Source organism: Neodiprion lecontei, chromosome 1 (genome assembly GCF_021901455.1).
Source record: "Neodiprion lecontei isolate iyNeoLeco1 chromosome 1, iyNeoLeco1.1, whole genome shotgun sequence".
NCBI classification, from domain to species: Eukaryota; Metazoa; Arthropoda; class Insecta; order Hymenoptera; family Diprionidae; genus Neodiprion; species Neodiprion lecontei.
The window spans coordinates 7,190,248-7,216,536 of NC_060260.1; the positions used below are offsets into that span (position 1 = coordinate 7,190,248).

General features: G+C 35.8%; 1 protein-coding gene across 16 annotated transcripts in view; it reads right to left on the reverse strand.

Annotated features, from left to right (window-relative positions):
* LOC107224692 (disks large 1 tumor suppressor protein) overlaps positions 1-26,289 on the reverse strand; it is a 308,249-nt gene that overhangs the window by 60,278 nt on the left and 221,682 nt on the right. For 12 of the 16 annotated variants that reach the window (XM_046733159.1, XM_046733119.1, XM_046733166.1 and 9 more), the window contains 3 exons: positions 24,818-24,853; positions 6,169-6,444; positions 4,402-4,623 (listed from right to left, as the gene is read on the reverse strand). In XM_046733159.1, coding sequence (XP_046589115.1) covers positions 4,402-4,623; positions 6,169-6,444; positions 24,818-24,853 — 534 coding nt within the window. The remainder of the gene's footprint in view (positions 1-4,401; positions 4,624-6,168; positions 6,445-24,817; positions 24,854-26,289) is intronic. The other 4 variants (XM_046733130.1, XM_046733176.1, XM_046733190.1 and 1 more) reach the window with 1 other exon arrangement.

Sequence of the window (26,289 nt, forward strand, 5' to 3'; positions counted from 1 at the left end):
GTTATGAGAAATGGGCAAAAGTAGGAATATCAACGTCGAAATGTACGATTCGTATAATTTTAGATTCCTATGTCTGCATATGAGCTAGTTTCTACATGCAAGCGCACGACAAATTCGTGGTAGAAAAAAAAAAAAAGCGGGAATTGATATTTTCTTTTCTCTCTCTTATCCCAAAATTAAAATCGAACCCTTTCGTACAACCTAACTATTTGACGGTAAAAATTCATTACAACGGATATGCTTTACATTCGTTGGAATTCTCGTTGAATTTATAATTAACAAATTGCATTTGTAATCTCGAAATTCTGTTATAAATACATGAGTGATAAATGTAATATTCTCTGCCTTAATCTTTACCTCGCGGATGGAAATATGAAAACACAGTAGCGCGTATAAAAAGCAAAACCCAAGAGTAGATAAAATTTGGAATGAAAAACCGATTTAACATGAGCGTCGACGGCCGCTTTGAAGCTGTTAAAACGGCAATTTTTATACGGACGATTGAACGGATTCAAACAATTGAAACAAGAGTTTTAAAACACGGGATATACGGGTTTAAAGTTTAAAGCGTGTGAAAAAGAACGGTATTCCGTCAAATATTGAATAACCAATAACCGTTAACCGCGATCGTCTCTTTCGAGCTGCTGGCAATAAAATTAACGTCACAAAAAGGTATTCGGGATAACAAATTGCCGCATATATGGTGATTTTTCGGATATCCGTATATGTATACGATGTACAGATACTCGTCTACGATACTCGCGTACATACAGCGTATATAATAATACCGTAAAAAATCAAATTTTAGCAAATTCTACATTTAAAAATTATTAAACAAAGTATCCGATGTCGCCAAATTATTATATAGAACCGATTTTTTCTCTAGGTACTCTAGTCACTGAGAATTAGTATTCTATTGAAAAAAAAAAATTATCGTTCCAATATTTCTACAGTTTTAAGTATATTTTTACACGATGATCTAATTATTTTATAAAAATTATCAAGATAAACTGAACGTTAAAACAACAACTTGCATTTAGTAATTGAATTTTTGCAATCCGAATTTTACAACTTACACTTCTTCGAAATTACATCAGAAGGTAGAAGAATTCAAAAGAAAGATAAATAAAAACAATAAATAGTCGGATTCCAACACTTGACTGCTGCATAAAATTACGAACAATCAGTAATCTATTCTTTTTTTTTCCCACCCTGTTACGAAAATTTCCGGCTCTAGATTCTGCAGCCTTTTTCTGTTTTAATCGTTTCAACTTGAGGCGAATATCTTGTTTTCTCTACTTATTACCTCCTGATATTTCTCTATACAACTGCTTCTTATTTCTCTCTTCTGTTTTCCTAACATAATGGAATGGATAGAATGGGAATACCGAAAACTATCGATCTATCTCTATCTGTAACCCAGGTGTATTTTTCTTCCCTGCACAATCTCCTTGACCCTCTTTCCGCGCATCACCCTATTACATTTTTGTGCGATTGAAACGTGCACAGAACTGGCAGGCATAAGGCATCTCGCATAGCAACGCGACGAGACGATGAAAAATGGGTATCGATACGGTATGGGCTTCATTTTTCTCGGGCAAGAAACTTTTTTATTATTACTGTATATCTACCCCCACCCCCTCCCTATTAAATCAATTTCCTTTCACCTTATTCTCTCTCTCGCTCTTTTTTTCTCTCTTGTCAAAAACTCTAACCGATCGGCGCCGATTTGACCTCGACAAGATCGGCAAGTTAAACTTTCAAAGATAAAATTTTATCATTGTTGGAAATATTACCTGCAAAATGTTGATCAATTTTATGCAAGTCTTTTTTCCAATAAAAAACGAAATCTCTACCTACGTGTAAGAGCTTAAAAAAAAATTTCGTTATCGTATATCTATTCTATAATCTATACCTATCTATATTTACTACGCATCGAGGGAGAAAAATGTCCATATTATTTTTCGGACGATTACACCCACCTAGAACGTATACTATAAGAGGCTCGTATATCGTATAATATACAACGTGGGCGTACATACATACATGCATACATGACATGTGCTATATGCAAATATTATACATCAATACATACCCCGCGACCATATAATATAATTTAATATGCGAAATGGCCGTGCGAAAGAAGTTATGTCATATTATAGGTCCAAAAACACGGCCTGGCCGTTTCGTGAAAAAGGAAGGGAGGGTAAAAAAAAAAAAAAAAAAACATTCTGGGCTCTGGGTGCAATACAAACCAAGGGAATTTCATTTCTCTCGGCGTTGTGAGAGAATTTTTTAATAACAGTAATCACAAGAGACAAAAATAAAAATAAAAAAACAAGGAAAGAGAGAAAGAAAGAAAGGTAGATGAACAACAAAAAAAAAAAAAAAATCAGAGAGTGGGAAAATGAGAGTGATAAAAAGCAGAGTAGTCCGAAAATTAGCCACGCGTATAAGCAGCGTGTCGGGATCATCGTGTTGCCAAATTCCGAGGGGAGATGGTCGTGAAAAAAAACGCGTTGGTTACACGACTGCACCTCGCCCATCCCTAACTATGCACTACGTACATATACGTAGTAATACCATTCGCCCGGACTGTCATTAAGAGACCAACTAACCCCTTTTTCTTCCATCCCCTTTCACTCCCGCAGGATGGCATCGCGCATCTACCTCCGCGTTCTCCGGGAGGTCAAAGTCGTCGTCCGAGAAGTTTGCCAAAAAAACATTACACCTCAACGACGACGGAGATGGTTACAAGAGAAGGCGAATGAAAGAAGAAGAAAAGAAAGGGAGAGAAAGAAAAAAAAAAAAAACTTCGCATCCCTTAATCGCGCATCATTTGCACAGGCTCGGCAGCTGTTTTCGCGAATTAGCTAGACTCTTTTACTCTTTTTTTTTTCGGTCCCATTTTTTCCCCGAGTTTTATCCCGTCGTTGCTCTTCCTTTTTTTTTTTTTTTATTATTACAGCCAGAAAATGCTCGCTGAATTATTTCTGATATAATAATTTCAACACACGTTAAAAGCTACAGCAGTTCAAAAATTCAATGCACGCGTACTTCCCAATTAGTGACGATTTGAAAACGTACGTAAGCTAAATTTTTAAGTTAATACCATTACATATCACAAAAGTGAAGAAAGTCGAATAATTTGTAGAAAACACTGCTGATAATATTTATGTTACTTACTAAAGGAAACTTTCGAGGGGATATTTGTATTGAATAATTCAAACCAATGGTTTTTCGCATTAATAATTGAATAAATCACTTATACGCGTAGCTGTAATCAGGACTATAATTATTTGCACAGGTATTACGTCGGATAAACCTTTTTTTTTTTAAACTCTGTTTTTTCGATGATACGATTACAATTAATTGATTCGTTAAAAGTTGAACGAACGAACCATTCACCTCGATTGTTTGGAAGCTTAACTGAAATCCTTTGTGTATAGGTACATATATATAGGTCTGTGTATACTTTATACAGATACATACATTCGCACATACAAAAGTTGCACCGGGAAATATTTGACTTAGGGTCTGCTGTAAAAGTCGACTTTGATGACGATACGTAGCATAGCAACGTATGTATTGATACACGGAATCAAAGCGGTGTCACGATCGGTATAAACTACGTCAATTTTACATTTATATATACATGTTTTATCTTTGAGTTGAATGATTAATTAAATTACTTTCAAAAAAGTTGAACGGTTTAATTTCTTCATTTCACCAATAGTCGGTAACTAATTTTCAAATAATAAGCTAACCGAAATTATGATCTCGCTGCTTGAAGACGCATGATAAAAACCGAGATGAAAAAAAGGCAAGAAAAAAAATTAGAATACGGTGTGTTCACTGTGCCAATTTTCATCCGTTGCATAGAAATTTTAAATTTCAGGTTACACGTGTGGTTTAATTTGGGATTATTGCCAAGTAGCGAAGAAGAATATATATATATATATTTTTTTTTTTACTTCTAACGTCGTTTCTCGCAATTTTCTCCGCGTTGCATGCTGTGTCCAATATTTACAAATTACCAAAGTTTCGCAAATATGATAATTCGCAACGCGCACGTTAGGTATATCGATGTAATGAACAAAAACGAAGTTAGTGACAACAACGTAATAATATATAATGACAAAAAAAAAAAAGAAAAAATCATTACTGGGCAATTTTAGAATGACTTTCAAGGAGTTGGCGTTTCAGTATCAGCGAATATATTATTTGCAATGTGTCGCTAAATATCGCAAAAGTCACAAAAGTGCGAATTAGCGATTTTCCCTAAACACGCATCGTTACAGCAACGTTACTGCTAACACTTCATCCTCGAGTCGAATCCCAACTCTATTATTATGCCGCATGCAAAGGCGAACGTCTCTCAAGTCGAAAATTACTACTCACCAAGGTGTTTCTGACAGCGACGAGCTTATCGCCGACGATTAGACGTCCGTCGACTTGGGCGGCACCGCCGTCCATTATTTTCGTGACGTAAATGCCATTGTCGCCCGGTATGTGCTGATTGCCGATCCCACCAGCGATACTGAATCCCAATCCTTTGTTTCCCTTGATTAATTCGATCTCCAGTAGCCGCGTGTTCGAGGCCTGCCTTCGTCGTCTCACGTACTGTTTTGTAACATGCGAACAATCGAATCACGATAATGGACATCAGATGTCGCCTGATTGGATATGCTCATTTTCTCACCCTAATCAAAAACTTTATCCACGGACAATTTTCTTCCTCGTTTATCTTTCTAACTGCGGTAGGTGCAAGATTTTACCCCGTGACGAAAATTTAATTTTACAAAGTTTGTAACAAGCAAGGAAAAGCTGTAACGACTAATTGCAAGATCTCCGCTTCTTGGCTCAATTTTATAAATTTATTTCAAGGATGAACCGGCTTGAATGTTGAAATGAAAAATTATGAAAGAGAAAAATCGTCCAGACAATCTCCAGCAACGTTATTAATTTCTACAACGATGGTTGAGAGGATTGAAATATATTTGAAAAAATTCGTGGAAGTAGAGTTGATGCATCGGAAATTTGAGAAAAGGTTTTATAATTAGAATCTTCAAAATTATTAAACTTTCGAGTTTTTAATATGATTTTCACGTTTTCAGGTTTATTTTCTTAGCTGACCGAAACGTCGTCAAAGTTTCCAAAAACATTCAAGCCGAAATTTTACGTTACAGTTAATTTATAACTTGAAAATCTAGGTTGTCGACAAATATTTATTATACCTTAATTGCGCAAAACTATTTTTATCCTCCCTCGAAATAACGATTTGTTTAAAACTTAAAAAAAAAAAAAAAAATCTAGGTCTCTCCGAAAGTCTCCGTAGTAGCCTGTTTCCTTTGCGTTCACCATAAATGATATGAATTAGAAAATTTTTGGATACTTTTCAACCGTTTTGTTTCCTTTTATTTATTCATCGTGCAAAGTATCAAGTTCAATCGCGCAAAACCCCTTTTACCTCAAATTAAAGACGGCATTACAATCTTGGACAAGGCGAGGTGGTGAAAAAAAAATTGAAACGAAAATATTCGTATAACAGTTTGCCAAATAAAATAACACTGTCATGAAAAATTCTTTTTGCGACGTATAGTCTCCTTGAATATTGTTACAAATTGAAAGTCCAACTGAAGTTTATGGAGTTGAATTTATTTGAAGCAATATTCCCGTAAAAAAGCGGATTTTTTCTAAACGACAAATTTCAGCTACAATAGCACAATTATCGATGACTGAAGAGATTCCAGTATTAAATCATTTCTGCGATGAAAAAATCGTTTCAGCAAAATTCAACTCGATCAACATCAGACTTACTCTCAAATCATCCTTAAATCAGATTTATCTACAGCCGATCAACCAACCGACCGTCGTGCATCTTTGATACACATATTCAATCTGTACTTAATTAAAAATAATCACGAACGAAGTTGCAGTTGGTAACGTAATCGTAACGAAAAATTGGGGAAAAAAAATCACCATTTCCTCAATCGTTACAATGACTTTTAAGATCGTTTTATTACGATTCAACCGAACTTCAGAGAATTCCAAAATGGTGAAACAACGGCGATTCGATCCCTCGTCACGAATCGTTGCGACGACGCTGCCAACTTCGACATCGTCGATCCGTGCAACAATAAATCGTTACTCCCGTGAAAGTCTTACCAATTTAACGGTGTTTCCGGCCCGTTTGAGCGCGTCGACGGCAGTGGCGTGAGGTACGTCGACTACGGAGGCATCGTTCACCTGAAGTATGGTGTCGTTTACGCGAAGACGTCCATCGGCAGATGCCGCACCGCCTGGTATCAGTTTCGTTATGTATATGGCCGTGTCGTTGCCGATGTGAGGGTTGTCGGTGCCCCCAGCGATGCTGAATCCGAGACCAGCGCCGCCTCGTTCGAGGATGATTTCCTCGTACTCCCAGTCATCGTCTCCGTTAACCTGGAAAACCAAACGACCGGTGACGAAGGTTTAACTTTGGTAAGAAGTTCTACAATACTGACTGAAAACTATAAAACACTATAAAAGTATCGATGCAAATTGTCTAGGGATTATTTGGCATTACGCACGATGGCGGTGTAAGTCGTCCGTTCCCGACGGCCGATGGAGAAAACTTCGGTTGATTTTTGGCCGAAAACGAAGCCGAAGGTCCGACATTATTAACCACGAATATCGTTTAGAATGACAAAATATTCGTGCGTTAATTGCCGTGCCGAGAAAGTAGATATTTAAGCGATGAGTTAACCGGGCAACATTGGAACGAGGCTCAAGTTAGCAAGGTTGTTGTAATAATTGACGTTTCGGAAAATCGTTATTTTACAGTTACAGGAATGGCCGATATTCGGGAAATCATAAAAAGGCAAAATGTGTTCATATTTTGTAAACTTGACTGCTTCAAAGTCACTGTAAACTTGAAAAATAGTAATTTTTCCTCCCAACATTTCGTTACGTTAACGTTACTAACTTCAGCCCGATACATTGTTATCAACTGTATTCCAGAATCCTAAAACTAACAAATTGAAATTTCCTCGAGTTTTCCTCGAAACTACCGAATATCAATTTCGTTTCTTATCGCTAGTTATAATTTCACATTGGTAATAAATTGCACAATGAAGGGATCGCGAGATGAACAGAGGTAAGGATCTGTTACCAAGACCATATGAAGCCTCTTGTGTCAAATCTAACGGCCGACTTTCTTCGCTCTGACGAATCTCGTACGTCACAATCACGTTTTTTAAATAGACACCCGTCATTTTCCGATAACCGGTAATACGTAATAACAATAGTTATCAAATTCCGGATAACTTTTGCACTAATTTCTGATAACATAAAAACATTGTAGTTCTTTTTAAGAAGAAAGTTTTCTGGATTAATTATTATAAATAAAAATTGCTTCAGATTCTTACAGAGTCTGTTGATTCCAAATACAAATCTGCCGATGATTATACACATAAGCACGGTGATAAGCGTATTTTCGACAGCGCGTATGCGTTTGAAAATAACATCGTGACGAATTAATCGAATTAAAATGTCACTCCTCGATTTTACTCGAATGTTTTCAGAGTACAGGTACCGTGATCGTGAAAAACACCACGAGCCTTGCGTATCGTTTGTTGGTAAAGAAAACACCTGTCATCGCGAAAACAACGAGTTTTGTTAACATTGCACACTCGAGTATTATTCGTCGACTGTTTAAATACTCTGCAAATAATTGTAGAAAAGAAAATGGGCAGTGCTTTTCAAACCGAGTGAAATAATCATTGAACAAACAAAAATGAACACCTGTTACGACGTTCCCATTCATAATCATTCTACTCGTCGCGCAGCTCATCGACACTTGATCGTGCTGCACCTACGCGTGTACAACGTACCTGTGCACGTGTGCTCACGCATCGAGTTTTGAATATCAAAATAAACTTTCCAAACTTACAGACATAGTAGGAATAACTTCGATTATCGTAGATATTGCTGATATAAAATTATAATATAATATACAACGTAAGGTGAGAATTAAGTATCCCCTTGAGCAAATCGTCACACAATTTGTACACCTAATTTCGTTTTAGGATAATATACAAAGATAAATGAATAAAAAGGATATAAAAATTGAAAGGTACCATTTTCTGAAGTCTGTTGGGCATGGTTGCGCCGCGACGATGCGTTCAGATCATAATTGCGGTAATTAAACCGTACAATCGAGACGCCGATACGTGCGAGATCTCAAGAGTTCGGTTTCACTTGATTCACAAAAGGAAAGAAAAAAAAAAAAAAAACTCATTAACAGCGATCTAGAACGAAGCAAAAAACTTAAAAAAAATAAATAAAAAATCGCTTTCCACTCGAGATCGACGATTGGTTTATATCAAGTAACGAACGATCAAAAATAAAAACGCCTTGCAAGGTGGCGTATAGACGAAATTAGAGTGTCCTCGGGTATGCGCTTGGTAGGTGTACTGAGAACGCGGAGACCCGCTAGGTGCCTCTTCGCTCCTCTTCCTCCTCCTTCTCCACCTCGTTGCAATATCGTTAGTCGCACTATGCACACCAACAATTAGCCGCTAACGACTTCTATTGTAACGCGGCGCGTTCGCACAAGCGCACGTATACTACACACGTATGCCAATGCCAAGTGCAGAAAACGTAGAAGAGTCGACGCGTGAGGTGGAGGAAAACCTACGAAGAACGGTGAAAAATGTCGCGAGGTGCCGATTTGGTGACAAAAAGGGAGACAAATTTGAACGAATCGATCCAAGTTTCAAATAGACAAAAAAAAGAAAGAAAGAAAGAAGGAAGGAAGGAACTTGCAGGCGACGACGGAACGCAAAAAGGAAACGACGCGGCGAGAGCTGAACTACCGCCAATATTACAATGGTGTATATAATACGGTTTCAAAGTCGAGAGAGTCTTCTTTTTATTTCCCCTTGCCCCCTCCCGCCCCCCGCGAGCATTTATACACAAGGCTAAAAGTAGATCATCATCCTCGATTACTTCACTGCTAAAAAAAATTAAATTAAATTAAAAAAAAAAAAAATATATATACAATTTCTTTATCGTCCTACAAACGTATATTTTCTCTTCTTCCTTTCCTTTCTTTTATTACTTATATTCTTTTTCTAATTAGGATTCTTATTATTATTGTTGTTGTTGTTTTTGTTGTTATTATTATTATTATTGAGGTTATCGATTTTTACATTTTTTTTTTTTTCACCGTGCAACAGAAAATCTATCTTTTATCTTCTTCGCACTTCACTAAAATTTACAAACGAAGATCTTTGCACGAACATTAATTGCACCATACATAATATATATACAATGTGTATAATTCGCGCAACGACTGTACGAAACTTATCGTTGCTCGAATCGATAACGATTAATCCGAATGAATATACAGAGTTCAGTTTCGTTCGCAAGCTTCACTCTTATCCAAGTCCCTGAATGAACGACGCGCGTTGATCAACGGTTTAACTTAATCGATCGAAGCACGTCCGGTTGTTCGGAAAATTGATGACAAGCTAAAATTACACTCGTGTATATTAATTCGTGCACTTGTGTCTTCTTTCCCTCTAATTTACACGTTCGTCGAGGCGAAATACGCCGGATCGTCGGGGGGGGGGATTTGCTTTCTTTTTTTATTGCGTTCTTTTTTCTTCTTCTTTTCTCGCAGGAGACGTCGACGAGATTTGATCGGTTTAAGGGCGAGGTACCGCAGGCCACGAATCGACCACCAGACACAGCGGCAAACTGGTCGCAAGTTGCTCGGTAGCAGATCTCGCGGGTTCGCCAACGCCGGTCGAGTCACGGCTATTATAATATTAGACCGTCCAACGGCTATTTCGAACCAACTATGAAAATACATGGTTACATAGCCCTGCGAGGAAACACATACATCACGCCTATAGATAACCGAAGTAATGCCCACCTTAGGGGGGAACGACGAACTGACATCGACGAAAGGAAGATGCGAGATTCTCGTGCTGGAAGGGGAGGAGAGAGAGAGAGAGAGAGAAAAAAAAAAAGATCGAACGGAGAAAATTTAAGAAATGCAAAACAGCGGCAAAAGTTGACCATTATTCGTATACCAATTTAGCTGCTTAATTAATCAATTACGTATGATATTAAGAATAACTGCAATATCATTTTAAGGGATGAAATTTTAATTAAAAAATACTATCGTCGATCAGCTATCACATGTATAACATACTTTACGATCGGTTCGATCATCGTTTAGGTACCTATTCGTAAAGTAACTGACTGGACTCGATTGTCAGAATTGGAATGGACATTTTTTTACGAATATACTGTGCCTACTTTTTTCAGTCTGTAAATTTATGCATAGTATTGTAATCGTATATTTTTGAACAAGGTCGAAATAATTTCAGATCGCTACGTTTTTTTTTTTTTTTTTTTATCAACGTAAGCGAAATAAAATAATATTAATGAGCAATTAAAAATTTTCAGCTAACTTTGATTCATTTGTTTTCGAGTCGATCGTTATTTGCCGACAATTATTATTTCAGGCTCATTTTTTTCTTCTTTGTTTTCAACGATATTTACATACACTTTATATCATACGTGTATGTATGGTATGTACCTACATTGAAGTTGAAAATCGTTACATACATTTTACATATGTATATATATATATGTGTGTGTGTGTCCACAGCAAGTTGATGGCTATAAATAAGAAGCGTCGAGTGCTACACGTGTTTTTTCCTTTCATTTATAGAAACATAAAAAATTGTACGACGCTTTGTTTTTTTTTTTTTTTTAGTTTTTCTTTATCCTTCCACATTTATTTCCAACTTTTTTTCATCAATCCCTAAGCACCGCCACGATTTTCTCCAAACATTTAAAATAAATGCCTCCTACATATTCTCTACAATATTTTTACGCATATTTGCATTCAGGGAAACGCCAACAAAGATTGATTAAAAAAAAAAAAGTTATAGCGTGCTATGGTAAATGCGTTTAATGCAACAATAACAACGAAATAACAAGGCAACCCCTTAATCGTTTGCAATTCGCTAAAGAGGGTGATAATGGAAAGAGGCGTGAGGCAAGAAAATGGCTGATATAGAGATCCGAGATTATATGTATAGCCGAGCAAAATGGTTTGCGTTATAGCGGACGGTTTAAGACCTCACGAGTCTATACTAAATATAGCGGGCATCCGTCCAACGCTAAGCGTGCATGTATAACCCACGTATCTATATATTGTGTATATGTGTATACATATATATGAACATATATATACACGCATACGTGACATAAGTCTGCGCATCCCGATGTATTATACAGTTTGGCGTATCATTGACAGCTATTACAAATTTCTTCCAAAAACGATAAAATGATGATTCGGTTGATTATAAAATTGTTATTACACACCGGCAAAAGTTTATAGATTCGATTATGCATTTAATACAGTTATCCGTGCGGAAGAGAATAAGAGCATGAGTGCATTTAAAGTTGGCTAAAAATTTGGAAAATTTTGATAAAACAGACACGCGTGTTTTTCCTTCAAGTGTATATTTGTTCCAATTTCGTCTTTTTTACTTTTCTCGAACTTCTTTCCCTCCGAATGATCGAATGTCGCAATCGAAAAAATTAATTTTAGAATTCCGAGCATCGGTGAGGCCTTTGAGTAAATAACTTGACACTTCTGTCTCATTGCATTATACATTATATGTGTATGTGAAACTTAAAAATATGTCAGAATGAGTAAATCTTTACGTATAAATGTGTGTATATGTAATTACGGTATAAAATAATTTATTTTTTTTTCTAACACCCAGCAAAATTCGATAGAGCATCTCAAATAGAATATCTCATCCAAAAATATCAGCTCTTAACATTGATATTTAAAGGATACCGATTTTGTTCTTTCCAATTTCCATTTAAATAGCACGTACAGAAAATCGGGAAATTTATGAATGTTTTTTTTTTTCGTAAACGGCTTGACCTACGAGCTATTTAAATACAGATTCATACAGAAAATTTCACGCTCTATGAAAAAGTGCTGAGATATAATTTTCCTAAATCTAATCGATTAAGAGATGTTCAAGACGATGTAAATTTTTTTTGACGAATATCTCGTAATCGTTTTTATAGATCGTGAAATTTCTTAAAAAACTCTGTATCGAAGTAGTTTATAAGTCAAGCCGTTCACGAGAAAAAAAAAATTCAAAAATTTCCCAATTTTCTTTACGTGTTATTTAAATAGAAATTGGAAAAAACAAAATCGGCACCTCTAAATAACAATATTAAGAACTTACGTTTGGATAAGACATTCTATTTGAGATGCTGTACCAAAAATTTAACGGGCATTTCAGAACAAAAAAAAAAAAAAAATTTCTTTTGCACACCCTAATATAATATATGTATATGCAGGAAATGTCGTTGCTACGTCATCGCAATATATTGCTAAAATTATATATCGATGTACGCACATATTCGACACAATTTCTCCTATCCTTCTGACTTGTATATATAGATACATATATCCATATAATGTTACAACACACAGCACGTGCGTGTAAGATACATTTTATAAAATAGGTCATTCTTATTGTAATACATAGGAAGCGTACATGAAAGATATATTTTTTCGTATTATGTATATATATATATATATATATATAAATGCCGTGCGGATTATGAGTAATAACGATGAATTACTGTAGAATTAGAGGAATACTAAAAGTAGAACAAAACTGATGAAAAATTCGTAATAAGTACTTCAGAGTCTGCAAGACAATCGTATAGTATACCGTTTGTTACACACGTACGATACGTGTATGTATGTGTAATACATGTGCATATAAAACGACTCTACACCGTAATTCGAGTAATTTAAGCAATCCGCGTAATTCAAGCTAGATCTGCAGGCAGTAGTCACGTGACACCGATGAGTATTTCTTACGTTTTTTCTTGATTCTACGCGTATAAAAAAAAAACATCGCAACAACAACACGAGCAACAAAAACAACAACAACAATAATAATAATAATAAGAAACGGCAAATCCGTTTAGAAATATACTGACAATTTTTATTTTTTTTTCTCTTTCGCGAAAATATTATCTCATCGTGTGCACTTCGTAAACCGTTCCGGAATTTCTCAAATATTTATTTTATTGGAATAAATAAGCCATCATATTTGTATACCGTACACGTATGACATTCTCTTTTATTCAATGCAGAATTACTCGTATCGCATGAGAAAACAAAAACAACGCAATAATATCCAAGGTAATAACGTTATATTATTAAATAATATTGTGTTATTTATTAATAACAATGTAACAAGGTCATATTATCGTAACCGTATGATTTTCCGTTATAATTTGCCTAGTTTTTTTTCATAACCCCGTTGAACGAATGAGTCCGAAAATAAATGGCAAAAGTAGAAATTTTGAAACAAGAATTCATTACAATGTAATAAGTGTAAAAAATACATTACAATTATACGAAAAAAAAAAAAAAAAAATCCCTCCACGATTTCATTTTCTGTACAACGGCAGATATAACCACGTATCCGCGTTTTCCCCGATAATTAATTATTACGTATCACATAATACATGACATAATTACTGCTTGCTGCTGCATCAGCAACGGTCGGTGGGTAATTAATAAGTATATACATATATATATATATATATATATATATATATATATATATATATATATATATATATATATATATAACGGCATAATGGATGCACTAATTCGTACTTATTGTTAGGTAGGATCGAGTTGGGATTCTTCAACAGCATCCGTTGCAGTTTGCCGCACGTCGCGGGTATTATACCGATGCAGTTTACGGAAATGCATTCCATACATCATTTATAACCTGCTGCAAAACTACGGCTATTATTACGTTTCTATAAAGTTACGATAATAATTGATGACGCTACGTTTCGCGATTAGATATTATTACACATACACGCTGTACCTACTTGTGATACAGATCAATATTATACCTATAATGCAACCGCTGCTGCCGCTGATGCGTTTTATATTACACCTGCTTCTTGTATCGTCTATAAAAATTTTCTGGTCTGTGTGAAAGTACAGTAATTAGCGTGAAAAAAAAAATGTTTCATTATTTTCAAACAGTCAGCAGCACCAGATATAATGAAAAGAAATATACATATTGTGTTTCAATTGTATAACAATAAACGATATTCGTCTTCGTTTACACGCATATTACGTATATCCAAGTAAATATATAACAACATCAACAGATCGATAACATCGTTGACTGTAATAGATAAGTCAAAAGAATAAATAAATAAACAAATTAAAAAAAAAAAAATAAAAAAAAATATCCGCATAAACGGAATGTATATTTTTTCAAACGACGCACGTTTATACCTTACATACATCATAATGCAAATTCTTATCAACAGTTTCGCCGAGCAACGAAACTGCGTGTGTTTTAGTTATTCGTTCCACCCATGAACGCAGCGCAATGTCACACTTCGCGTCGCGTCACGCAACGAAAACGATTTCGCGATGGACGTATAAACGTACATACATACATACGCGTATGCGTATAAATATGGAAGCATATAGTCCGACACGCGTAATACATAGTTAAAATCGAGAAACGCGAGAGGAGACGGTATGCAGAGCGTGGCGAGTCGTCGCGTCATCTCGTGTTACCTGCACCGTCCATCCCGTCTATTTGTAAGTCGTAGTTGAGACGAGATCTCAGACGGGTTTTCATGTTTTTTCTTTTTCCCCTTTGCTTTGCTTTTTTTTTTCTTTTCTTTTCTTTCATGCACTCTCGTCCCACCCTTTTACGCAGTTCAGCCAGTCTCGTTACTTCGGTTCCCCAAGTCGGAAAATATTATACCTGGTATATGCATGTGTAGCATATATATACATGTGTATGTAAATACCGCTCGAGGGAGTTTGAGATTACACAGAAACGTATAGAATGATTCATAAAATACATATTGTAATATAAATGTATAGTATCAATTTTTCTTCAGCTATCTACGTTGCGCAAGAATTATTTTCTCATATCAATTCGATTGTGTCAAATAACCGACGATAAATACAGATAATCGAACTGTCGGTGACATTAATAATTATAATTAATAATAATTCTTGTAGTAAAGATAATTTCGTTGCAATTTTTTGTTCTGTATGGAATTTTAGCGTATGCGAATATCACTTGAACGAATTAACGCTGCAATGCAACGTGTACGATATTTTCTACGCCCTTGTTTTATATTAATCTTTGGTAAAGGGTCGACGGCTTCTGAAGGGTGTTTTTGCGTATTTGTACAGGGTGCTGAAATTATACACATATAGGATGTCCCAATTTAAGAGGATGCGTTTCTGCGGTCCTGCATCATATAACTGGTGATGCTGTGGAGGACGGACCGATTTAAAAAAAATGTAATCATACATTTTTGTTTCAACTCAAATATTCTTTAATCGTAAATGTGCAACTTTAGGACGAATTTTTTTTCATACAGTGAATATTTCGCAAGATACGACAAGAAAATTAAATTCATCAAGACACGGGGAGTTTGAGCTTTCCGCGCCTCAAAATAAATGTATGATTCGATTTAAAAAAAATTCCAAAAAAAAATAATAAAACTGGTCCGTCCTCCGTAGCATCACCAGTTACGATGCGTAACGCGTCTTTTAAATTGGGACACCCTGTACATATGCATATATGGATATGTATGCGTTTGGGTATGCTTATTGTTAGGTACACACTACACAGTGTAGCAAAGGTGGAGGTGGTTTAATTTTCCTAATGCACTTTATGTCCCGTTTTACAAAGACCCCCATCCCTTCCACTTTCCTGCACTTCCTACTCGGACTGTAGTCGCCCGATGACTTTCTCGAAATACTTCTCAGTCGTTACTTAAACTTGCGAATACTATTAACACGCCGAAACTGTTATTCCATTAATCCGAACCGTGCTGATTTACAATTTACTTTGCAAGCCAACCTCCTTCCACTTATTTTTGTTGGTCATGCTTTTACTTCCTCCTCAATATCGCCTTTGTATTTTTATTTATTATAAAATATATATATATACACACATATATATTGTAAATATGTAATTCGAACTATGTATTTAAGCATATGAACGCTTATTTCATATTATAGACTGCAGTCATGGGCACGACATTTTTTTTTTATTGACGAAACAATATACGGTTATACGTATACACCCTTTATTAATATGATATAATGCATAATGCATAATGCATGCATGCGACTAAAGCAGGAGTTGCTCTCTAATGAGGTGCAGAAAATATTCTACACGTCGCATTGTAGTGACAATTCATTCGCGTGAAATTCACTGACCAACGTATTCCGTGCGGATTTTCAACAAAATTGTCATTAACTGTATTATAAGCATTATTATTATTATTATTATTATCGTTATTAATATCACTGACAGTACGATTATCTGGATTTAATAATTGAAACAGTCGTATTGATTGAAGAATCGTAGAGTAGAGAGAAAAAAAAAACGAATGAATAATAATAACACATCTCCAACTGATGAGGAAAAAATTTACGGTATGATATGATTAATTGTAAGATGCGCATGCATAGATATAATTTCGTTCCTGATGAACATATTTCATTCGGTTTATTTACACATTTCCTCCTCATCGTTTACCTACACCGACCATAAAGTAAACGAACAAGGCGCAGCGGTGTTTCAATCAATTTTGTATCGTTTGATCAATGAGGGAAGGAAAAATTGACGCTACAATTTTTCAACTCACAATCCGAATGAATTTGTCGAAAACAGAGCGAGGAAGGAAAACATTGTGAATGAAAGTGGGACAAGAATAAAACTTGCAGAGCAAAATGATATGAGATATGAGATATAAGATATATGTGTGTATATATATATATATATATATATATACACATGGAAGATGAAAACTACTTTAGGATAATTACGTGTTTTAGTCCGCCTGTGCAATTATAGCGCGAATTGGAAGGAACGCCGTCTGCGGAAGCGAAGGAAAAACAAAAATTTCAAGCAAGGAAAAAAAAAAAAAAACGAACGAAAAAAAACGATATCCACTCTGAATCTAGGTGAGAGTTTTGAGTGATTATTTTTGCAACTCAAGTATTTTCATAATGATGCACACATTCCTGATTTCAGTATTTATACATGAATTATATGACATTTGTTTTTCACATTTGTCTGAAATGCCCAATTCCTTTTATCCGCTTTGACGTGTTAGAACTTAAATACGATATTTTGAAGTTGTAATTTATGAACTAAAAACTACTCCAAACGAAGAAATGAATATATATTGTATATACGGGGGTGGTTCAAAAAAAAAAAAAAAAAATGATCTTACCCTTCTCCCTTTCCTCCAAATATTAATGCTTGATAGAAAAAAGATCCACCCAAAAGATGAGCTCTCATGCTCAATTCTAAAGGATCGCTCATTTTATATTCATTTCCCATTCATTTGACATGGAAAAATTTCACTTTTCGCTAAAATTTTAAATATTCGTAAGCTATTCGATCATTTTTAAATTCATGCATAGATTTTTTATGCATTATTATTTATGGATTTCGGAAATTAGAATTTGCAGCAACGTGAAACAGAAACTAATGTTGCAAAAACAAACTTAATAATATTTATTTAATTTAAAATCGGGTTGTAGTTATGAAAATAGATGTGGAGTGGTAAAAATCGTGGGAAATTCTTGATACGACGAATCCTGAGAAAATTCGCACAATAATATATTCATGTATCAATTACGTGTAATGCCAGCCGGGCTGCAGAAGCTGGGAGAAATTAAAATGAGAAAAAATCTCAAGTGTCTCAATCCCCGCAAATGCGTAGAAGCTTTAACGCTTTGAAAGGGATAAAGAAAATGGGAAGAGAAATGTAAGGGAAGAAATATGCCCCGTCCTGAATATTAATCTCACCTCCCACAAATATATTTATCATCATAAATCGAATGAAACCGGCGCTCCGCGCTTGTGAAAAAAGGCATACTTAATACTTCACTCAAGCAGCTCCGTTAGAACGCGGTAAAATGATAATAATCATCATTATCATCACGCCTAATCGTCGCCTAATTCTGAATTCTTATATTTACTACGACACGCAAAAAATAAAAGGAAGGAAAAATTATTATCGAGCGTATTATTCGATCGTGCATAAATAGGCTGATGTAGAGTATCAATAAAAAAGCTTTTACCACGACGAAAAATTCTTAGCTGGGGATCCGAATAAACAGAAATGTGTATATATAGAACGATGATCCAAAGTAGTCGTTCATCTTGCATTATTTGTGTCACAGGCATAACGTACCGTCTATTCTAATCAAGGACCTGGACATAATGTTTCTGATCGCTTAATTCTGAAAGGATTTCTATATTGTATTTATTAAATAAATTTCAGGAAGGCTGGGCGATAATATCGCAACAAACGAAGGCGATGAAATTTGCGGAAAAAAGTAAACGAACTCACGTATAACACCAGATTCTACCTATAGACTGAATTACGACCATTAATACCGATAAAAACGAAAAAAAAAAAAAAAATAATATCCGACGACTCTTCATCGCGCAAATCAAATGGCGTAAAAATTTTAAGCGCGTTATACAAAAATGCAGCTATAACATAGACTTGTGAAAGAAAAATAGTTGTTTTAGCAGGGTATAAAGCGAGGAGAAGTAGAAGGGGAAGATAAGAGGGCCGGTTGGAAGTTTGCTCGACTTGGTTAAAGCTACATCATCTCGAGAAGCTTACACAGAACGCGGGGTGCGATTCAATAAATATTCATCAAAGTAGCAGGTCGGTCGTCTCCACCTCGCGAATATCCCCGAGCCGCAGTCTCTTTTCTCCTCACCGTAAAGAGGATCTTTTAGTTTGTTTTAACCCCCTTCCTTCCACGGTTAACGTCCACTCTCAACTGTGTTCACGGAAGGAATACCTCAACAACTTTTACGCCCCCCAGCTTGATGCAACATCGGGAGTTTTTCACTCTCGGAAAATTAATTAGCGAGTGATTGTGTACGTTACCAAAGTTTTCTTTCCTTTCCTTTTTTTTTTTTTTTTTCTCCTCTTTATACGCGGTTTTCTAGAAATATCAAGTAATATTCAAATATATCCTCGCAGCGAAATTGAAAAAGTGAAAAACATTATAAAGAACAAATTGCGCAGCGCAGTTTTTTATATTCGTCGTCGCTAAATTGATCGCAACTTTTGCTAAATCAGACGAATCCTACGTCACCCTCACGATATTAAAGATAGGCTTTGTTTTTTCTCCTCTTTTTTCGTGCAATAATTCAATGGCTGCAGCCGCCGAGAAGAGAATCGGATGAAATGGAAAATACGGGGAAAGATTCTTGGGGAGAAACCGGAGGGAATACGTGGCACGCATATTCTGTTCATATCGTTCCGTTCCATTTCGTTTCATCCTTTTAGCCAATTAAGCCGATACATAATTCAGGATTGAGATATGCGTCTATTTTAGGCAGCCCTTTGCTTTTCTCTTCCTCTCTCTCATCCCGTTCTTCGGTACGTATATACAGATATATCTGTCCAATGAATTTATCTTAAATTACATTCACGGATGAATTGGAAAGTTCCTTAGTAAGAATCCAGTGAATCGTTGCAAACTGCAAGATTTCAAGAGAAAAATCATCCATTCGTCTTTCGAGACAAGATTTATGCATGGTAGAGAATGTTGAACAATTTTTTAAACAATATTTCCGCTTCATCTGTGTGCATTACGCGCAAGTTTATGCCAAGAGATAGTAAAAGCGAATGTTTCAAACTGCACTGAGAAAAATTTCATTCGTTACGGTAACTAGAAGAATTCAGTACAACAGGTATCGTTAGAAAAACTGTTCGAACATTGTTGGAATAACGAAAAACGAGGTACGCGTAACCATTTTGCGCTATCGTCGATACTTTTTTGGTAATTGCAACGCAAAATCAGTTTGCGAGGTTTACTCTACCTTTTTAGTTAAACGAGGCTTTAACGTCAATTTATTCTTGCACAAGCGTTAAATTTTCGCAACAGTTACATGAAAATATGGCAACAGCGCTCGTAATGAGAAAGAATAGAAACGGATACTAGACTTTACGGTAACAGCTAGAAAACTAATTTTCATTTTCTACCTGGAACTATATTTTTCGATTGCGGTAAAATCTGAAAATAGTTGCAGCTAAGTTTTTTTTTTTGTTTTGCTTTCTTTTTCTTTTTTGTCATCTCTTTTTGAAGAGCTTCGCGCGTTCGTTCTGACCAGGAAAAAAAAAACAGGCGAACAGGCGAGAGGCGCGCGAATTCAGGAACGAACAGCGTTTCTATAAAGAGAATAAAATAGATTGCAGCGTACAGAATAGAAGAAGCGTTTTGCATGCAAATTTCTTGCACCGCGGAAAACGGGGCGGGGATGAATCGAGGTGGTAAAAGTTGGCGGATGTGTACCTTGTGTCAGACGCTTCGTCCTTCTTTTCATCCGCTCTTTACGAGACGCGGCGATATCAGAAGATGCATGCGGGAAGGTACGAGAAGGTGAAGGAAAAACCATTTGGTTGGAGGAAACTTGGTATTGCATGAAACGCGATTACGGGATGAAGGGGCGTCAATTCGAGCAGCTAAAGAACACTTCCCCGTTATCTACCTACGAACACCATAACCGGCACCGTGATAGTTTCTGGTACAAGCGCATATGTGAGTATAATATCGGTGTGTTATATGCGGAATTAACTATTTTTAATATTAAATTAACTATTCCCTTGAACGGTTTACACATTGTAATATCGTGCAATGTTGATGTCGGAGATGCGTAAAGCCATGCGGTAAGTCCGAAAAACCTCAAAACGAAAATATCGTGAAACAGGGGTTTAGAATCTCAATGACTGCAGTGAGTGTCAAGTGCTGATGAATATTGTTGAAAATAAACTTGTACATATGAAAAAAAGAAATTAAAGAAGCGAGAATTTTTAACGAAATACTTGTTATTGGTTCAATAATTGGTAAACTGTCCAAATTTAAATTCAAACATTTTTAAACTGGTCGGCGACAATTTTTCTCAAACAAAATTCCCTGATTTTTCCCGTCAAAAAATTTCAAATTCCCTAACGTTTTCCCACGAAACTTGGATAATGTTAGGAAGCTTTTGTAATTAAAAGCTCGAAGAGTTGTGGACTTTGAATACATAAATTTGGATGTAAAAAACACATAGTATTGCTTCGTTTCACGCAAATAATTAGAAAATGAACAGTACCATTTTCGAAAGTTAGTTTTTTCAAAAAAGTACGTTTTTCCCTATGGTCCGTTATAATTCCCTGACTTTTCCCGATAAACGACATTCCGTGACTATTCCCGGTTTTCCGGTCTGTCGTCACCCCTATAAAAAGCTTTTAGGAATATTTCGGAAAAGAATTTAATCAAGAAAAACAAAAAGTAGTATGTGGGCAGAATACTGAGCTTTTATTCTTGCAAATTCGTTGGATTCGTAGAGTTGTTTCTCCACATTGAGAGAAACATTGTCTCGACGTATGTAGGTAATTAAACTTGATTAACCTCCATTCACACATTGTTCAGCCTCTTCGTTTCATAATTCTTTCGTTAATACGTTGTTTTTAGTTTTTATCGGATTATACAGCCGACGCATTCTTCATAGAATCAAAGAAACACTCAGCACATTTTCCGTCGTTTTTGTAGCAGATATTCCTGCATAAATTCCCGACTGAACAATATTTCATGGCACTATTCAATAAGGTTGAAATTGTAACGTTACTTTATCGATGCACGTTTATAAAAATCGTTACTTCTCAGCCTTAGGATCGTCTGAAATTCAGTCAGTAAAAAATAAAAAAGGAAGCATGCTCATACTTTGAAAAGCAAACTCCTTGAAAGTTGTTCTGAGATTGTACAACTATTTATGCCATCATGTTTCGTTACGTGAACGTTACTAACTTCAACATGGTACACCGTTCAATGAAGTGAGCTACAAGTAAACGAACAATTGGATCGGAACCGTTTGTTCATTTGAAATATATATCAGATTTTCGTTCGCTAATTGAAGCGTTCATTCGCTGCGTGCAAGGTTCTGCAGATGCGGTTTTCACCCTAAAACCCGTATTTACACTCATCCCTCATCGATACCTTCTAATCAATTCGCAACACTGGATGTCGAAGCTTTTGTTTACTTTCGCCATTATGCCTATACATACCTATATATATATATATATATATATATATATATTAACATCGTCCGGGTAATTAAAATCTTCCACGATGATTCCCTGTACGTATGATTCTAGATCAAATTTCCGGATGATAAATTCCTATCCGACTTATAATTAATTCTACAGCCATCGATTTTCCATGTGATTTTTACACCAATCGACATGTTTAATTATGTATTGACTACTTTACGACGGTCGAATTCCATCGCTTGTACTCAAGACACCAAAAACAAAAATTAACTTTCAATTTCAACGATCCAACCTTTCGCGAAATATTCGATAACGAACAAATAGTCGTTTGAATCGTTGCCAATTAAATTCTAGACATTCCATTGGTTACCGTGCAATCAATTCCGTGAACGATAATGCAAGTAGGTATAACGATAAAACCGCGTGCGTAAAAAATTTGCACAGCTGTATAAAAATTAGCGAATTATTAAAGAACGAACGATCGTTGTATTTTCTTCATTCTCGCGATCGCTTTGGTATCCATTATACGTATACACGTATCTAATAAATTTAAAAGAAAAACACTGCAATGTATTAATAAAAATAAGTTACGGTAACTATTCTAAAATTCTCTGAGCGCGAATCTCGTTTGCGAAAACGGATTGTAAATTAATCGGCGAGATATTTTCGAGGCGTGACTTTCTAAACCAGGACGACAAAGGTTAACCATCGTCCCTTATAATCGCGCGTTTCTCAACAATATTACCTCCCGTCACTCGGTCCAGAATTTAAGGGTTGCGGTGGAGAGACTCGGATAATTCAGTTTCTAAATCTCGAATTAAGTTGCTCACCCTTGACCTGACCCAAGCTAATCACTCTGCGTTTCGACTCGCGTAATTGTCGTTGCTATCAGAATTCCATCGCCGCGTTTCAATTCACGATTAACCGATAAATTGTGACGGTGAACACGACGGTACCTCCTAGCCAATCTGCAAATTCGTCAACCTAATCGTTGCAAGACAGACGTTTAATCCAAGAAATTATTTCGCTAATTTATTAACAGAATGAAATAATCGATATAGAAATTATGAAACGCAGATCGAAAGGAAGATGCGGTAACCGAAGTTCGTCAAGTTGAGCTTAATTAGAACAATTGCATTTTCGTAATACACTATATTATCAATTTCAAGCGAGGAAAATATGTGAACCGCACAAGAAGAAAAATTTTGGGCACAAAAGAAAAAACAGTAACAAATTGATTTTCGCATCACGGTTTACGAATCTATGGAAAATTTCAGGGACGCTTGCAGAAGACGGTGTAAAATTTTGGATACCCAGACGAATAGAAAATTGACTCGACGACCCTCGCTCGGTTAAATTCCTCCTCGTGGTTGAATTGCTCTTCATCCTCGCTCAGCTGTCGAGATACGAGAGAATCCTATTATACTCTAATGTCACTGTACAACATGATACAGCCGTTATCAATTATCGCTTCTCTTATCCCAGCGACCCTGTCAAATGGGGTACGACAATTTGTCTTTTCAATGCCGTCTTGCATTGCCGGTTGTAATCTTGTTTACAATATTGTACATCTATAATATACCATTTCCAGCTGAAATTTGACCAAAGATATTCGCTTCGTCGAATGCGACAAACTTACTTGATTTTATTCAAAATATTATTGTCATATACTGAAATTTCTCGCCTGAATACTGTCTGAAATTTAAACAATGATTCGCGAGTATGAAAGAGATGCAACGTATAACGATTCAGAAATACATATTTTACAACAGTATGAATTTGTTACAACGCGTAGATCGATGATGAAAAAAAAGAAGACATACGTGCGAGTAAATGATAAGAATTCCCATTATCGACTACTTAGATCTTCACAAAAAAGTTTCGCCTTTTACGACAAACTGCAGCCGCGGCAGCGGTAGAATGGAAAGCAGCGACCATAGATATTAGAACCGATAAGAGTTAATTCATTGGATAAAGTCTGGGTAATGAATTCGACGTGCGATAACGTTAAGAGGCCAAGTAACAAAGGTGGTCTTACTCTACATTGCAGCCTGGATCCTTTATTGCACGTTACGTATACGCCAGTAGAGAAAACCGACGTGTTGGCTTTACGTAAACTATTCCAAATAGACGTTGAAATCGTGAAAACTTGGAGAATCGATGATCGTAGTGCGAAAAAGGGGAAAGGGTTGAAGTTCCGAGTTTGAAAAGTTCCGAAGTACAAGATTCCGAAAATTCAAGTTACGATAGAGAAAAATTCAGAAAAATGAAGTTTCGATAGAGTATAATTCCGAAAATTAAAATGGACGTATAATTTTCTATGATAAATTAAAAAATGATATTGTTGATATATAATATCATACATCTGTAATATCAACACACGCACACATGCAATGCACTTTTACGATCATTCGTTTCATGCGTCGACGTTCGGAGAACAACCGAATGGATAAGTGTGAATAAAAATGAGTGCAACTACAACAAGGAATTGACATTTTTAAACCCATATCAAGTCAACAATAAACAATAATCGTTATCATCTCGTGCTCCACTTCAGAGCATAATGCAGAACATCTATACTGGCCTGCTACGAATCAGGGGTTTAGACTTATATTTTACTTACGTGTCTCGTGTCACCGGCTAGTAACGGAGTATGTGCCTGTAACAACGAACGAGCGTTCCAATCGATTAGAGCAATTGAAAACAGATGCGCTATTGATATATGATCGGTGAGAAGAGAGAAAAAAAATAAAATAAAATAAAAATAAATCAGCAAAGGCGTTCGAAAAGAAACACTCGTTCATTTCTTCGTTTTATATATTGTGCGAAACGGTTGAATGGAAACAAAAGTGATTGTTCAGGATTTGCACAACGCGTCTGTTACATCGTGTTTTAAATTTACGTTCAATTTTCGAATTCTACTCTTCCTTCCCGCACATTAGGAAAGAATAATCGAATCGCCGTGTATTTTACAATCAGACTGAAAAGTGAATTATCATCGTCGATTATAAGTGGATTCACAGTTTTTTCAGTCATTGTATTGATATCTATCGATATCGCACAGCTACATACCTATATATAACTCAAATACTAAATATACAGTAAAATGAAAAAATAAAATATTTATAACTCCAAAAAAAAGTACGGGATATCAATTATCTCTGCGTCCGCGGTGTACGGATGGATAGATGCTGAAGAGATGCGGCTTCAATGTTACACGTCCCTACCAGCAAGTCAGATTTTTTTCATATATTCTAGTAATTGTCATATCTGACAAACGAGTGATTTCAATCTCTGATTTTGAGGGAAAAATCTGCTCGCGATAGTCGGGAGATTTGTAAACCGTAGAGAAATAAAGTCTCTCGATATCGCTTACTCGACGATATAACGATCGTATATCCGCGGCTAATATTCGTATAATACCGGGAATATCGACATACGGTCTACGTACGATTGTATTATGACTGACAACGAGAATATTGAAATTCGCTCTCGGATAACATAATTAGTAAGATATGAAATGGAACAGTCGTTACAAAAGCATAAAATGGGAGAAGCATCGTGTAATGAAAACACTTGAAGGAAAAGCGAATTAGTGACGGAAAGAAAAAAAAAAATCGATGTTGCGTAAGAACATAATTAAGTCATCACAATGGCGTGGTGGAATTGTAAGGCTATGTGTGCATACCTATACATTAAAAGGAGAAGAAAATGGAGGCAAGAAATAAAAAAAATAAAAATAAAAAATTGTTAAGCAAGATTCAATTAAGAAAATCCGATATTTATAGATCATTGTAGCAAGAGGTGACAAAGCTGCCCGGGATATTAAATAAGGTATCACCGGGCGGAGTTTCGAAGCGGGTAGATTGCAGAATTCAAATTATAATGTTTAATCGATGCGTCATTATTACAGACGCGTCAATATACCTATAAGATAATTAATTTCAACATTCTTCATATTGAATTATCGGCGCAGCGCTGAGCGAAATTTATAATAAGATAAGTTAAGAAAGTGAAAATAATCAGTAAAAAAAAGAATAATACGGAGGGTGGCTGGCAGGGCTGAATTTTGTCAGATAATTTATAATTCTTGCG